Source organism: Neopelma chrysocephalum, unplaced genomic scaffold, assembly GCF_003984885.1.
Source record: "Neopelma chrysocephalum unplaced genomic scaffold, ASM398488v2 Primary Assembly neopelma1_347, whole genome shotgun sequence".
NCBI classification, from domain to species: domain Eukaryota; kingdom Metazoa; phylum Chordata; class Aves; order Passeriformes; family Pipridae; genus Neopelma; species Neopelma chrysocephalum.
Window position 1 is genome coordinate 2,794,210 of NW_020898011.1, and position 16,607 is coordinate 2,810,816.

General features: G+C 42.8%; 1 protein-coding gene across 8 annotated transcripts in view; it reads left to right on the top strand.

The window, feature by feature from the left end:
* FGFR2 (fibroblast growth factor receptor 2) overlaps positions 1 to 16,607 on the top strand; it is an 83,584-nt gene that overhangs the window by 41,652 nt on the left and 25,325 nt on the right. For 5 of the 8 annotated variants that reach the window (XM_027705614.1, XM_027705615.1, XM_027705612.1 and 2 more), the window contains 3 exons: positions 10,697 to 10,887; positions 13,545 to 13,689; positions 15,869 to 16,071. In XM_027705614.1, the coding sequence (XP_027561415.1) occupies positions 10,697 to 10,887; positions 13,545 to 13,689; positions 15,869 to 16,071 (539 nt within the window). Of the gene's footprint in view, positions 1 to 10,696; positions 10,888 to 11,742; positions 11,891 to 13,544; positions 13,690 to 15,868; positions 16,072 to 16,607 lie in introns of all 8 variants that reach the window. The other 3 variants (XM_027705619.1, XM_027705613.1, XM_027705620.1) reach the window with 2 other exon arrangements.

Below are 16,607 nucleotides of genomic sequence, written 5' to 3' on the forward strand. Positions count from 1 at the left end.
AAGATGCTTGTGAAAGTCTAGAATTATATATACTTTTAGAGATTTTTAATCACCATCAAAGATTAGGTGATCAAAGCATCAGTTGTTCATTATTCTGCATTTACAAGTGAACACCCATGCATTGGTTAATTGTTTATATCTGTAGCATCCTTCCTGATGTTGTTAGATTATATCCATTACTGAGCAACAAAATTTCATTGCAGCAGTTGGTTTCAAATGTGCATTTCCTTTGATGCCTGTGCTGATGTACTACCTGGAGTGTTTGTGAACATACCTATGTCTAAATTTGGATGAATATTCCAACAAATGACCCCCTTCTTCCCCACCCCCACTCTTCAGTGGCATTTTCTCAGAAAGCAGCTCTGGCACTGCTCAGCCAGAGGCTGGTGATGGTATTCCCAGCTCTCTGCTTTGTGGGAAGAAGTCCATTCAGAGTGTGTGCTGAAAGGCAGGAAAATGGGGGTGCAGAAGTGTTGTGGATTAACCTCAGCCGGCAACTAAGCCCCACGCAACTGCTTGCTTATTCCTCTCTGTGGGATGGGAGAGAGAATCAGGAGGGTAAAAGTGAGATGACTCGTGGGTTGAGATGAGAACAGTTCAATAATTTAAATATAATGATAATAACGAAAAGGAAAATAATTAAAAGAGAGAGCGAGAGAAATAAACCCCAAGAAATACAAGTGATGCAAATGAAAAACAGTTTCTCACCCCCAGCTGACAGATGCTGAGCCAGTTCCCAAGCAGCAGCTCCTGGCCAGCTCTTCCCCCTGTTTATGCACTGAGCATGACAACATATTGGCTGGAATATCTCTTTGGTCAGCTGGGGTCAGCTGTCCTGGCTGTGTCCCCTCCCAGCTCCTTGTGTCCCCAGCCTCTTTGCTGGCAGGGCAGCAGGAGAAGCTGACAAGTCCTTGACAAGTCCTGCTCAGCAACTACTAAACCCTCAGTGTCTTATCAATGTTATTCTCATCCTAAATCCGAACACGGCTCTAGGAAGAAAATTAACTCTACCCTGGCCAGAAGCAGGACAAGAAGAGAGGTCAAGAACTGCAGGAAGTTAACAGATAAACTTCCTTGTTTTGGAGCATAAAGTTTGTGTCCAAGCGTGGCCAGCCTAAGGGCTTCCTCTGAACGCTGTTGCATCTTGAGAACTTTACCTGGATTTATTGGAAATATAATGATGAGTGTGTATAGTCAGGGTCTTCCCAAGAGCTGTTGTCTTCAGCATCTGGTCCAATGTTTAGAAGAGGTTATGGATTGTGTGTTGTAGAAGTGAATGTGATGCTGAGGGAGGGTTGTCTCCCTTCCTGACGTGGGGCCACACGATGGGAAGTCTTCCCACTAGGAAAGGCAAACCCAAAACCTGAGTGAGACCTGACACAGACATGTCTCGAGGCTGAGCCAGGATTACCCAGCACAGATCATTGAAATTCTGGGTGCTGGAGGTTCTCCTGCCCCAAGAGCCTGCACAGTGGTTATGGTCAGTCAGCCGGGCAGGGAGCTGGGAAACGGCGAATTCCGCAGTCCTTCCAATAATTTCACACCTGCACTGCTCAATGGAGCAAGTGTGCTGTGCAAGGGAAGGGGGGAGAAGCGTAGAAATACAAGAGGGCTTTTAAAGCTTTACATAATCTTTTCCATTTTACTTTAAAGGCAGAGCTGTTTTCAGGAAAGGAAATTTGGAGGATGAAAAATATGCAGTCAGGTCACAATAACAACAGAAATAATAACTCCCCCTGTGTGTTTTATGGCATCACTGGGTGCGCTGGTGAGTTAAACCCACTGCAGCTGGAAGAGGGACATCATCCCTGTGGGAGAGATGCTGTTTGCCAGGCATACAGTAAACCTTTGGCAGAGCCTGTTGGAGGGCCCAGTCTAGTGATGCTGGACCCAGCATTGTCTCTGCTTATTATCCAGCAGCTGAGTGCTGGGAGCTGTGCACAGTACAAAGGATGATATCTCTGTGTGTAAAAATTCATTCTCTGGAAACAGCCAGAACAATAAAATTTTACCACTTGTCTGTGAGAAGTCACAAGCTGTTTTTCATAGTCTCTCGTAGCCTTTTTCTTTTAGGGTACACTGAAAAGAATTTCAATGAAAAATTTAGCTCCTCATTGTTCTGTTTCCCATGGTTTTTCACACTAAAATAAGGCCCCTCTGCCCTTTGTTCAGACATGTATGAAGCTTTTGCTTATGCCTGCGCTGTGTGAGGGATACTGCAAGGCAGCTTCAAGATTACTGTTGTACAACTCTGGCTGCTGTGACTTTTTCTGCTCCACGGGGCTGATGAAACCCATGCTGTGTCAGCCTGACAATAGGGCTTTGCTTTAAGGACAAACTGGTCTCAAAACCCTGTTGATAATTTCATGTTTTAAAACAAGAACATTCATGTTGCCTGCCTTAGCCCCGGGCTTGCTGAATGTTCCTGCCTCTTTAACCCTCAGATATACGTGTGATTTGAAAGAACAGCTTTTAACTAGTTCTGATGGTGATTTTTTTTCCCCCCACCCCTACTGTTTTCACTGACATCAATGGGTTTTTTATCAAGCCAAATAAGTCAGTCTTGCTTACTTTCTTTCCCCCGGCTTGCTGCCATATGGGAAAGAGGTGTGCAGATGCACTTCTGCTGCAAAGGTGTGCAAAGATGGATTTTGAGCTAAAATGCACATAGGACAGTGAGCTGAAGCTATGCTGTGGAGCTATCCAAGGAGACAGATGGGATAACATCAGTGGGAGCTGTGCCTGCTTGACAAACAGTGCCATTACTTAAAATTGGAGGTGAAGGTGGTGAAGCCAAGGACAAAGAGTTTGAATACACCTGATTAATTTCTGTGAAGATTTTAAAAAGGCACTGCCTTTTACTTGACTGGCCTTGGTGAGTAGGAGGGTTTGGGGTATCACAAGGAGGTTGGATGGGGCAGCAGAGATTTTACTGTGGGGTAGCACACGGGTCTGCTTCTGATATATGGGACAAAATTTTAATCTTTAGCATTAAAATTCTTTAATAGTCAGTGTTGCAATGTTCTCAATTTCTTGAGAAAGTATTCAGTGACATCAGGGAATATATAGGGTCTGGTTCCCTGCTGTCTGGGTACTGTCCACAGAGCAGAGCAGAGCTGTGTGTTGGAGCCCAGTTGTTAGCAATGATGGAGTGTGTGACACAGCAGCAGAAAGGAATGCCTCAAGGTTTATATGAAGCTTCTAAATTAGAGGACAAAGGGAGTTTAGAAAGTGGTTATGGAGGTTGGCCCCTCACTCCCATCTGCAGGAGCAGATCCCTGTGCCAGGTTCACTTGAGAGGGCCAGGAGCTCCAGCTGCAGCGATACCCCTTTGAGCTCTTGGCCCCTGAGGTGGCTTCTTCAAGTGGTGTTGGGCCAATAGGAAATGCTGTACATGGAGACTCCTGCTGTACTGGAACACTGAGTAGCATGGACATTTGTTAGCTAATGCCCACTGGTAAAAGATGCCAAAATTTGTAAGGCGTGATATCATCAGTACTGGTTATGCTGGTCTGATCCATAAGCTGTTCTGTTAGTCTGCCTGAGAGGCCCCTGTTCATCCTTGGCAAGAACACTTGATAAAGGTCTTTATCTCTTAGTGTTTTATGACAGTGACATATTATTCTTTCTAACCTTACAGCATCTTGTGATTTTGCAGGGTTTAGGAAGAGAACACTGTCCCTAAGTTGCTGCGGGGACTACCTCAGCGTGTATAAATTACCCAGGAAGCAATGATTTGAGGGGTGTGTATCTATGTACTTATAAATAGAACATGACAGTTCAGCAGCACTTCTGAATTGGCCATAAACAACATGCAGTGCTTCATACTATGCAGAAAGAAACCCAAACTGACGTGCAGCTGGTAGAAGCTGCTCAGCTCCTGGCTCGTGTGTATCTAGCGTATGACATTAATTAGCAGAGGTGTTTTGCCTACACCTGCTCGGTTGTTTCTGATCTTTTGAAGGAGCAGCCAGCACTCAGCCTTACTCCTCCACACCGTGGAGCAAAACAGTGGAGTTAGGAGTGTTTTGCGTCCAGCATTTCTTAGAGCACAGGCCCCCATAAGCAGTTGCTTTGTGCTGGGGAGAGGAAGCGAAGGTTTGGCTTGGCCCGTGTGTACAGAGCTACCTTGAAGGAGGAAATTCCTGTGGGGACTGACATCTGTTTGGTTAGACCCCTCCTATGCCACTCCACCTAGGGGTATGGAGAGCTAGTGTAGTTTCAAATTGGGTCCTTTGTGTGAACATGGATAATGCTGGATTTATAGAGAAACCTGAGTTGCAGTTCCTCATGCTGGAGTTGTTCCTGGAACTCACCTCAAAAAAAGCTCTCTAATTCAGAGAGCAGTAATTAATCCAGCCTCTGAGTGCTTGTGAACTGATTTGCAGCTCGTGTAGATGGGATCTTTCATGAAAGATGGTGATCCTTGTGTTTCTCCTTGCAAACTGGTTCCTTTGCTGTCAGCTAGCACAGGATAGAAACCTGGAGGTCTTCACTCACTGAACAGTAAGAGATTGATAACCTTATAATCTTTTCTTTTAATGGTTGATATTTAGCCCAAATAGGTAGTGATCAGGGATTGATATCCTGTGGCTTTAGTAAGTGCTCTCATGGTCCACACCACCAAAATCATCATCAGAGCCAGCAATAATAGTACATACATGTACAGTCTCAATAGGGATGCCAGAAAGGGAGCACAGAGACAGAGTGGCTTGCAGAGATAGAGAGAGCTGTTCCCCCAGGCTGTGACTGAAGTGGTCATTAGTGCCATTTCTTCTGAGAAGAAATGATATTTCAGCTTTGAGGTGCACTGGTCCTGTGGGAAGCTGAGCTGTACCTGAAAGATTTCACCTTCCTCTCACCTCCAGGTTAAATTACTGTAGAACTGCACTTTTTGTTGGAGCAGTTTTGGTATTCCCATAGATGCATTTTAGAAGAGGGCATGGGGAGGGGACTCTGGGTGTCCCAGAGATGGGTGACAACACTGGCTCCCCACTCCGTGAGGTCCATCAGTCAGTTGGGTGGCATGAGGTGTCAGGTGCTCACCAAGTACATCCCTAAAATATCTCCCAAGGGAATTCCCAGATGTTGTGGGATAAAAGAGGGTACCTGCAGTTAATCTGGGGACAGAGCCATGTAGTGACATGTTCCTCCATCAGCAGTGCTGCTCCCAGACCTCAGCAGCCTTCTGGGACCTCCCGTGTTAGGGACATGGCCCGGGGGAAATGGTGGGACAGTTCTGCTCACTGATGAAGATAGAACACAGGAGACGAATATTTCAGTCCAAGCATATGATGAAAGGGCTGTGGTTATTTTTTTTTTTTTAAGGCTGAAGAGTCAATCTTACAAGTTCAGTCAAGCTTAGTTTTTTGGCTAAGCCAAAGCCAATGCAAGAGGCTGTGATTACAGTCTGGCCTAAAATGCTGTAGGATGCTTTTGAGACCCATAATTTACAGAATATTTAGCATCTTCCACAGCAGCAGATGTTGCAGGATCCAAAGGAAGGTGGTTGGGAGTGAGCAGTGTTTCCACCAAATAGGATCGAGGCTGCTGCTGAAAACTTCCCACGTTTGGAATTGGACAAAATAAGCAACTAGAGCTGAAGGTGGCAAGTGAAGAAGAGGGCATGGCAGGTCTGTGTTTTCATTTAATAGAGAAACAGCTGGGACCACTGTATTTTTCATTCAGTGATGACTGAATACACAGAAACTCTACCAGGGGCTATTGATTGTCATCGTTTGAGGGATCCCTGTGTAGCTTCTCAGTGGCAGCCATCAAGATGAGTCCTTAGAAGTCAGTAACATTTCAGAACTGGTATTAAAGACTCTGATAAATGTGTCTAGTTAAAAATTGTGGAAAAGAATTAGGTAACCTTTTTCTCCCTCTCTCCCCCTCCTTAATTGAGGATGTCTCTGTTGTCCCCAGAACTCGTGCTTGGTCTTGCATTTGCTATTCAGCTTTTATTTTCCTAGCCTGCACTTGAATCACACATTTGCAAGGAGAGGAAACAAGCACATTCAAAAGGAGAAAATAAGAGTAGTTTTCATTTTTTTTGAGATGAATCGGATGCCTTATGCAAAGCCCATTGAATTCCATGTGAGTGTTCCCCCTGACTTCAATGGGCTTTGGTTCTGGCTTTTAGCTCCCGTGAAAGGTCCTGAACTGTCTGTGCTAGGGTGACGAGGAGGCTTGGATAGACAATTCCCAGAGCTCTTCTCAGCCCCTGGCACGGCCAGGTTGCTAAGGAGACTTGGCCTCGCGAGGGTCCCGGAGCTCACCCCTTCCGGGGTTATTGTCTCCTCTCCCTGCCAAGGCACTCCAGTCGCAGCAGAGCCACTCTTTCAGCCACAATACACTCCACTTGGGCCTCTGACAGCAGCAAACCCTGCCCTACATCTTCCCTCTGGGGGTGTGCTTGGCGAGCAGCCTCTCTTCCTGCAGTCATTCCATCCTGCGCTGGGACCGGAGCGGTGGGATCGTGTCTTCTGGTCTCTCTTGGCTTTAAAACGTGGGATTTGGACCCTAGGACCCACCTCCATACCCCAGAGTCTTCACCCCATATGGTTGCATCACGACTTTTTCCTGTTTCTCTCCTCTCTGGTTCCCCCTCTGTGTTGGCTGCAGCTGGTCAGGAAAAAAAATTGGAGGAGATAAAGCCAAGGATGATGCCTTGAGAGATGATGCCCTTTTGTAGGAATCATCTGTTTGGGGGCTTCAATTTCTTCAACAGCCAGTTCTCAACACTCCTTGCTAAGTGTGCAGGCTACAGTAGTCATTCCCAGTCACTTCTGCCTCCATCATCTGTGGCAGGACAGGCTCCCACCACCTCTGTGTGTCCTGCAGAGCTGGAAACTTCCCGGGCAGCTCCTTCTATTTTGCCCGTTTTTTTGGAAACTTAGAGTTTCCAACTTTCCTGGATTCTCTGTAGTTTTATCTCTTGGAGGAGAGTATTCTGAAGTTTTAACATTAACAGGCTAAATGACAGTTTCCTCTAAGCCTTTGGGCAAGGTCTCTTTGTCCGTTGCCTCCTCAGATAGTGAGTCTATCTGTCTGTAGATAAGTGAGCAGAAATGCTCAAGCCCTGGGCACTTTTATGGTGGTGTAAAATTTAGGTGCTTGTAGCCTTGAATGTGATAGTCTTCACTATGAGCAATCATTTCCATTCTGCCTTTTGTAAATAATTGATTCCTCGAATGGGGATGATGTTGGTTTTGTGTCTAAGCTGCAAGGGGGAGGAAGCAAGCTGGTGTTTGTCTCTTAAGGTGGGATCCAGCATTAAGCATTCTGGGGGGGATTTTCTGTTTTACAGCATATGCTCTTGGCTTGGTTTTGTAATGTGAGACTAGAACACTGAAATTTCAGTGTTCAGGAAGCAAGGATTTATTTCTTGAAGTGGTTCTTCAATATTAATGAACAAGGGGAATATTGAAATCACTAAGGCTACAGAGCTATGACAAATTGTTTGCCAACTTGTTTTGTATAAAAATATTGTTTGAGTTAAATAACTAGAGGAGTATATGGTCACTATATTTTAGTGATGATCCTGGTTGTAATTATTAAGTAATGATAAAATTAGTTTCACCAACGTTTAAGATTTTTTTAAAGAGAACTTCAACTTCCTTTGCTAGTCTTTAGTAAAAAAGAACATGCTGTTTCCATCTAATATTAGTGTAACTAGCTGTTTGAGTGATGAGATCTGCTTACAAATGTACAGCTTGTATTTTAAATGCTAAATAGTGATGTGAGATTTATGAGTATGGCTTTGACAGTACCTGTGCTTAGCAGAGTCCTTAGATTTGTGTGGGTTTGCAGAGAAGTAGGTAAGGCAGAACAACATCCTGAAATTACTATTTCCAAGCTATGGTACTGTACAGAATTAAACCTGGTCATTGGTAATTAGTGGAAGTTTCTTCGTATTTAGTTATTTTCCCCAAAACCAAGTGTATTTCCTGTGGTCCTTGGACTCCAGGTTTGTCCTGAAGCCCTGCTGTATTTACATGGTGATGATTATGTTCTCCTGTGTGGGCACAGGAATATTCTCCTTTGCTGAAGTGGGAGAGCTGATGAACATTAATCATTGCTCCACGTGTTGGAGGGCAACCAAAGTTTATTTTTAACACCTTTACCCTTAGAGAAGAAATTTTACAAACGTCCATACATATACACCTATACATATGCACACACTTCAATTTTTTTAAAAGGAATTTGGGACTAAGAATGTAAGAACTCTGCTTTTACTTCTCAGCTTTGCCTCCTCTTTTTTGGTAGAGGAAATATTTGACAGTCATCAATAAAGGATTAAATCATTGATGGCTATCGGGATAAACTAAACACATTTCGTGTGTTGATGCTGGCATAGTAGGAACTTTTCCAAGATGTTTCAGGCCTCATTCTCTGGTTTGTTTAAGGGCAGAGAATAAGGTCACAAAGGAAATCAAACCCTGATGTGGAGAAATGAAACATGAGGCCTACTGACTTCTAAAAAACATTTTAAATAACATTCTCTAAGGTTTCATTTTATACCGAAGGCAGCTGTAATAAGTTTTGGAAGATGGTGTAAGGTTTCTATTAAAGAGAGATTTTTGCTTGCTGTTTTTGTACCCAAATGAAGGAATGAGGGAGATGGAATTAGAGCTTATTTAGCATAAGGTGAGAAACTAAAAGTTCTCTCCAGAACTGTAAAATACTAATTTATATGTTCTACTGTAATTCACAAATTAAAAAATGTGAAACTGTTCCTAGATCTTTGAAAATGACACACATAGCCATGGAATAATTTAGTAACTGCAACACAAATGCACTTTTGCCACAAGTTAAGACTGCTGCTTTGTAGTGTGCTGCCAGCATAGCCTCAGTGAATAAATTCCCAGTAGATGTTTGCTGCATGCCAAATATATTGGACTGTATAAAAGATCCCATTGTTCAATGGGCATCATTATTTGCTATTATACTCACAATGTTTGCTTGTGAAACAATTTATTGGAAACTAGTATGTTTAAGAAGGAACGCTTGATTTGAAATTCAGCTGATTTGGCTCGTAACGTCGAAGCTTTCACAGTGTATAGCCTCCAAAAATAAACATTTAGGTCTGCTGTTTTTTACTTATCTTTGAAAGGATTCCTGGAGCAGGGGCAGTGAGCATTTCACTTCTAATTTGTAGAATCCTTTAGGTTGGAAAAGCCCTCTGGGGTCATGGAGTCCAGCCATTAACCCCAGGTGTCACATCTACACGACTCCTAAATGCCCTCTCTGGGCAGCCTGTTGCAATGCTTGACAACCCTTTTGGTGAGGAAATCTTCCCTCATGTCCCATCTAAATTTTCCCTGGCACAACCTGAGACCATATCTTTTTGTTCTGTCACTTGTTACCTGGGAGAAGGGACTGACTCCCACCTGGCTACACCCTCTTTTCAGGGAGTTGCAGAGAGTGATGAGGCCCCTCCTGAGCTTCTTTTTCTCCGGGCTAAACAACCCCAGCTCCCTCAACTGCTCCTCGAAAGAGGTTGAAAGTATGTGTAGGTCAGTATTAACTTTGCATTCTTATAAAAAATAAATGGACAGAATTAAGTTTGCCTGAAGAAGGTGGTGAGTTCCCAGCGAGGGTGATGAAACCTCACCTGTCTGAAAGATGACTTTGAGGACCTTTCATTCAGACATCACTTAAGAGAAAGTTTTTATCCTTTGCCCACTTGCCTTGTCCAGCAGAGAAGGGCTGTTGGTGACCCTGGAGACTGAGGAGCTGGCTCATGCACTGCCCACAGCCCAGATGTGAGTGTTAGATCAGGCTTAGTGAGGGTGATGGGAAGTTGCCTCCATGCCAGAGCTGAGGATGAGGTCCCATCAGTGCTTTCCCCAAAGATTGTGTATATCACATCCACAAAATTGGGCTGGGAATGCTGGCTGCAGTGGCTCTCTGGGCACCCAGGTGGTCCAGGGTGCACTCGGTATATCCAGTAGTGTGAACTTGACCAAAAATATTTGATAAATGCTTCTACAAGTGCATAAATTAAAAGCTGCATTGGCTCACATGAAATACACTGCAGTTTTCTGGAGAGTTCTGTATTTCCCTGTGTTTTGCTCAGAATAAGAACTATTCTTATTCTGCTGCTGCATCTGGGTAAAGCAGAGAGCAGTGATGGTGATGGAACTGGTCAGAGCATTTTAAGAAGGTTGAGCTGCCTGGTAAGTGCATCCTGCACAAGGAGTTTCAGGCTTCTGCTGCTAGTTCTGGGAAATTCCCTTTGGTTTGTTTTAGCACAATAATCAGTTTCTAAAATTAATCGATAATATTTTTTCTTAATTTGCGAAGATTTAGTCGAATCAGAATGTTTTAGAACTCAGAGGTAATTTCTACAACAGCATTAAAAAAAAAAGGAGATCTTTTACTTAATTATTGCTGAGTTGAAACTATGGAAAATGTGTGAAGTTTTTAAGCCTGGGTTCTCCCCTCCCCCCAGATGGCCGTTCTTTAAATTACAAGTGTAGCGCTCGAGTCATCATCTCCTTTGAACTGCAGCTCTTGTTGTACGTTTTGGCTGCAGTGTTATTTCGGAGGAGTCAGCCAACAGGCTTACAGGGCTTTTTGGCTCGGGTTCACTTACAGTTTTCTTGGCAGCTCCACTTATTTATGCATCTTTATTTCTCTCTCTCTCTCTCTCTCTCTCTCTGTTTCTTGCTCCCCCTCCCTGCCCGAGCAGAGCGTTCCCCGCACCGGCCCATCCTCCAGGCCGGGCTCCCAGCAAACGCCTCTGCCGTCGTCGGAGGGGACGTGGAGTTTGTCTGCAAAGTCTACAGCGATGCCCAACCCCATATTCAGTGGATAAAACATGTGGAGAGGAATGGCAGTAAATACGGGCCAGACGGGCTGCCCTACCTTCAGGTTTTAAAGGTGAGGCTTTGCAGGTGCCGGCGACGACGGTGCCCTTCTTTAAAGGAATTTTGAGTTCACTAAACTAAAAAGTTTAGTGAACTTTTTTTGAAAATGGAAATGTTTGTGTTACATGTGAAACGATGAGTTGGATAATCATTTGGTTGGCTAAATGCTAATCGTGCAGCTTATTCTGTTCTTTTTTAACTTCCGTAAAAATTCCTTCGTCTCTGAATGTTTCAGGCGTGAGTTATTCGGAAAAAAAGTTGAAAACCCTCTTAAAGAACATCATTGACATTTCTGTATGGGTAGAAAGCATCCAAAACATACCTGGGACAATCTACTCCATATTCTTTCATATTTCTTCAACCCCTTTATTTCAAAGTAACGTGGCACCTGCTGCCAAAAGCTTGTTGGCAGGGTTGGGTTGTCTGGATGCTGAGCCTGCAAGAGATGTCTGGTTTTTTAGCTGGTGTATCAGTAGTGTCATTCCTGCCAGCAGGCATTTTGAGCAAGCCTGACCAAGGAAACCCCAAAGTTTTCCGAGCTGGCATTGCCAAAGCTCAGTGTGCTGGCAGGTAGGACAACCAGTTCTCCACCTTCTTGCTCCACACAGCCACTGTGCCTGCCCAGGTGTGCCTTTTTTTTCCCCCCACGCTCCTGTTTTCTAACTTTTCACATGATGCTTCGGACGTAAAAAGACTCAAACAAAAAAAAAAACTCGATAAACCCCCAAACCTTCAATGTTTTGACGCTGATCCCTGTCTGAAGTGGAAGCCTTGTTCTTGTGACGTGTTGGTGGTGGGACCATAGACAGATTGGTGTCGGTTTTGGGCAGCAGTGACATTGTTCTCCTGTGTTATTGGTCTATTCTAGCACTCGGGGATAAATAGTTCCAATGCTGAAGTGCTGACACTGTACAATGTGACAGAGGCGGACGCTGGAGAATATATTTGTAAGGTCTCCAATTATATAGGGGAGGCCAACCAGTCTGCCTGGCTCTCTGTTCTGCCAAGTGTACAAGGTAACAATGTTTTTTAAAGCAAGCTGGATGTAGAAGCTGGAAAAAATGGTGCTTTGGGAGACTGCAGGCAGCTTGTAGGATACTCTCTGGCCTTGTGGTATTTGTGTAATCCTCCTTTGGTGATGCAACTGGTGTTACACCAGCAGCCATGGAAAAATTCCCACAATATTCTGTGTGTACCATAAGCACTGGTTTCTGATGCTGATCTTTGTTCTCTCTTTGGTGTCTTTGTGTTTGTGTGTTTATGTCCAGTTTTGTTGTTAATTCTGCATACCTTGCAGTTCATATGTAGCGTTCACACTGAATAATGTAATTACAACCTAATTAGTGTACATTTATTTGTACATATACACACATAGGCGTACATTTATTTATTTACTTATTTATTTATTTTAAATGTTCATATAAGTACCCACTAAAGCATAAATCAGGTCAGTTTAGTCACAGTTTCCCACCTCACCTGTGACTGTGCAGGGTTAGGAGGGGTTTCCAGTTGTTACTCACCTCTTACTAACTGGTGGTTACTCAGCAGTAACAATAAAGACTGGCAACTGTGTGACTACAGCTCGCAACTAAATTTACTTCAAAATGGTCTGGTAAAAGGGTATTTATTCCTCCATCATTTATTTCAAAGTAGCATTTTTGAATGGAACAAGAGACAAAAAGCAGCAAAGATTAATTTCTCTAAATCTCCATCACAGAGGCCTTGGTGCTGGTGCCCTGGTGTGCCCATCTTGGGTCAGCTGGGAAGTTCCAGGTCTAAGATTTACTCCACTTGTATGAGTTTGGATAATCACTGATGCTTGGTTTGGTGCACAGTGACTTGTCAAGACAGAGATTTAGCAAATTTGAAAGATGACTAGAAAAAAACCAAAAACATGCATATTTTTTTTTAAAGCTTTAGTATGTAGAAAAATGTATTTTATTTTCATCTCATGGTTCTCGAGCCTTTGGAGTCTGTTTTTTCTCTCACCTGTGAGAGCCACAACTGATTGTTTTTGAACATGAGTTGAGACACCTTCCACTGTGCTTTTGAGCAAATATTACCAAATATTAGCAAATATTACCAGACTTGAGATTAAAATGAGATCTGGCAACACTGCACAACACGCAGTAGTAGTTGCTACACAAAAGTGTAGTGCATTGGTTGATACAAGGATCATACAGTGCTTAAAACAGCTACTAAGTTGTGTCTTTTGGAGCAGAATTCACACCTTTTTTTTTTGTTTTTTAGTCCTTTTAGAGTATGTTTTTATAGTAAATTCTTTCCTCTCAAACAGGTATCTACATGTGAAGGATCCCACCTTCTGTCCTGCTTCGTTTCCTCCTTGTTTTTCTTTCAACTTTCTTTTATTAAAAAAGAAGAAGGAAAAAAAAAAAAAAGCTTTGTGGGTTAATTTTTCCATGTCATTTGATTGCATGCATGTCTAGGTGGTGAGTTTAGGTCTGGTGAAGGGTGTTGATTACTTTCTGAGGTGAGCTGGGACCTGTTGGTAAATGCCTTTTGGATGAGGGATTGTGGATGGGGAAGGAGCTTTGCATCTCTCTGCCTTTACAAAGTGCAAAGCCCCGTGGCTCCACATCTCCCTATCCACAACAATTCTCTCAGTGTCTAGCTTTTTTTTCTCTTGCTTCCCTCTTGTTTTTTTTTTAGGCTGCCGGTGTTAACACCACGGACAAAGAGATTGAGGTTCTCTATATACGGAATGTAACTTTTGAGGATGCTGGGGAGTATACATGCTTGGCGGGTAATTCTATTGGGATATCCTTTCACACTGCATGGTTGACAGTTCTGCCAGGTATACACTGCTCTCTTTCTGTGGTTTTTCCTCTTTTTTATTTTTTTTTCCCCCTCGTTGATTGCTGCAGAATTAGCACAGCTTCTGTCTCAAAAAAAAAAACCCGAAACACTTTTACAATGATTTTGGTTTTTTAAACACGGTTGTCTCAAGCCAATTAATTGTTTTGTCGTGTATTTGGAACTCCAAAAACCTAACAACAAAAACAAAGGGGGGGGGGGAGTGTGTGGCTATTGCACTTATTGAAATATTTTTATTAATATTAATTTAAATTTAAATTTATCTGTTAAAAGTTCACCAGAAATGCTAAGGAACTGCATTTCCTTAGCACTTCAGTGAGACAACTGAAAATCAGCACGTAAATCATTGTAAACTTTTTCAAGAGGATGGAATTCAGTTTGTTATGAAGTTTGGAGCAATTTGGCAATTTTGTTAAAATACCTGAGCTATTCAGTGTACTTAAATTCACTTTTACCTGTCATGCAAATCTGGAAATTCTAATTTCAATGCCAACGGATCATGTACAGAAGCAGTGCCTTCAATATCTTGGGAATCGGCTCCGTGCATCTTTAAACATTGCATGCTCTAAGAAAACAAGTAGTCATTTGCTTTTACTGCAAAGCATGTCTTGCTGTTCTGGTGTTGATGATGTTTCTGTCCTTAAAAGAAACAAACATCAATGTGCTTTGTTGCCTGAAAATTGTTATCAGCTGTTAGAAGATGTAACTGTAGCTGGTTTTGACACTAGTCAAATTTTCTCGTTTATAACTGTTGGCAGCTGCTTCAGGAGTTCCTTTGAAAAAACATGAACCACCTGAGGTTTGCTGGGTCATCTTGTGCTTAACATTTATTAATTGTTTATTAATTTATTAATTAATCCTAAGTAAGAGGTACGAAACCTGCATGTGCGTGTTGCTGAGGTTCATCGTATGGGAGTTAAACATTCCCACTTTCTGCAGATAATTTCTTACCCTTTATTAAAATATATTCAACAATGCAGCTTGATTCCATCTCACTGTGAAGTGAACACTGAGCCTGTGTGGTCTGTTACCAAGCAGGCAGAGCAGTGTTTGTGTAGAGCTTGCTTCTGCTAGCAGTGTTTGCATTTTGCAAGTGCTTGAACAGCATTTTTTTTTTTTTAACCAATTTTCTTGACCAAAGTATTTTTATAAGCTTAGAAAGGCACAAGAAAATTTCAGCTTGAACGTGCATTGCTTGTGGAGTGACCACTGATTGCTGTGGAATGCTGTTTATCCGGGGGTTGAATCCCAGATAAGGGATTTGGGACAGTGTTTGCACATATAACTGTCTTGGAGATAATTTCAGAATGGTTTCAATCAGAGTAACAGCTATGGTAAAACCACTCCCACTAAAATCTAATCTCATAGACCAGTAAACACTGATGAGGTTACTTGAAATACACAGTCCTCACAAAAGAGGACTGATTAATTAACATGCTGCTGTTCATTTGAATTATGAGTTTTTAATCCAGCACTGGGCTCCTCAAAAGAGCTCAAGGAAGCTGGGCATCCAACATGAAGTGCAACAGGTTAAGCAGCTGGACAGCCAGGTCCTGAAACCCTTTTGAAACCCCTGAGTGTATAGACATGATGAGGGACTGATTCATGCTCTCTTCCCTCTGTATTTTGAGATCATACTGAAAAATTTGGTTAAACAAGCAATGCAGACTCAAGCCGAAATGACTATTTGCGAATTTAGACACTTTTCTTTTAGCCTAGCTGATTCAATGTTTTAACTTTAGATATGTTTTTGTGTGGTTCAAAAGAATTATAGTGCTTTAGAGGTTTGACTCAAGTAACCAAATGAAGCTGAACCCAGTTTGAACAGTTTTTTTCTTCCCCCTAAAATTATGCTTGGTCGTGCAATATTTCAATGTATGTGTATCTACCTGTGTAGGAGACACATGTTTATATGTGTGTAGATAGACCCACAATCTCACACTCAGTGGCAAACTGAGAAGTCAAAGCAGTGATCTAGGAAGAGAAATTACTCTCAGATTGCAAGATGGCCTAAACATTTAACAGTATCCTGAATGTCACACAGTCACTGCAGGAACTGGTTGTGTCTTACCATTTCAACTCGCTCCACGTGCGACGATGCCTGTGCCGTGTGCTAACTCTGTGGCATGATTGTTCCCTCCTAAAAACTTCCCATGCAGCTCCTGAGAAGGAAAAGGAATACCCAACGTCTCCAGACTACCTGGAAATAGCAATTTACTGCATAGGGGTCTTCTTAATTGCCTGCATGGTGCTGACAGTCGTCGTGTGCCGCATGAGGAACACCACCAAGAAGCCGGATTTCAGCAGCCAGCCCGCTGTCCACAAGCTGACCAAGCGAATCCCTCTGCGCAGACAGGTAACAGAAAGTAGATAAAGAGTTCAAAAAACTTTTTGCCAAACAACTCAGCCAGCACATCTTCCTCCTGAAAGCTTTGGGAAGGGGAACGCAGCGAGCGTTATATTCCAAATTGCGGTAGGGGTGGGATTTAATCCGGCGTGGGAAGGAAGTGCATCCTCAACTCAGTGGTTGTCTTCCAAGGCGAGGAAATGAGGGCAGGGAGAAATGTGAAAAATGGAGTAGGTTCTGTATTAACAGTCTATAGATGGAAAAAAATATATTTAAAGTATTTTATGGCCTGATCCCACAGCTCGTTGAAGTCAATGGAAAAAATTTTGCTGACTTAATGGACTTTGGAACATAATCCTATTTAATTGTGTATTTATGATGTTTCTAAGGTGATTATTATTGTGGTAACTAGGTACCAGGCACAGAAGGTACTTTTCAGGAAGGATTTTGAAGACCGAGGGGAGGGAATTTCATAGCTAAGCATCCACAGAACACCCCAAAATAGAAAAAAGACTGCAATAAAGTAAAAATAGGGGAGATACTATATCAGA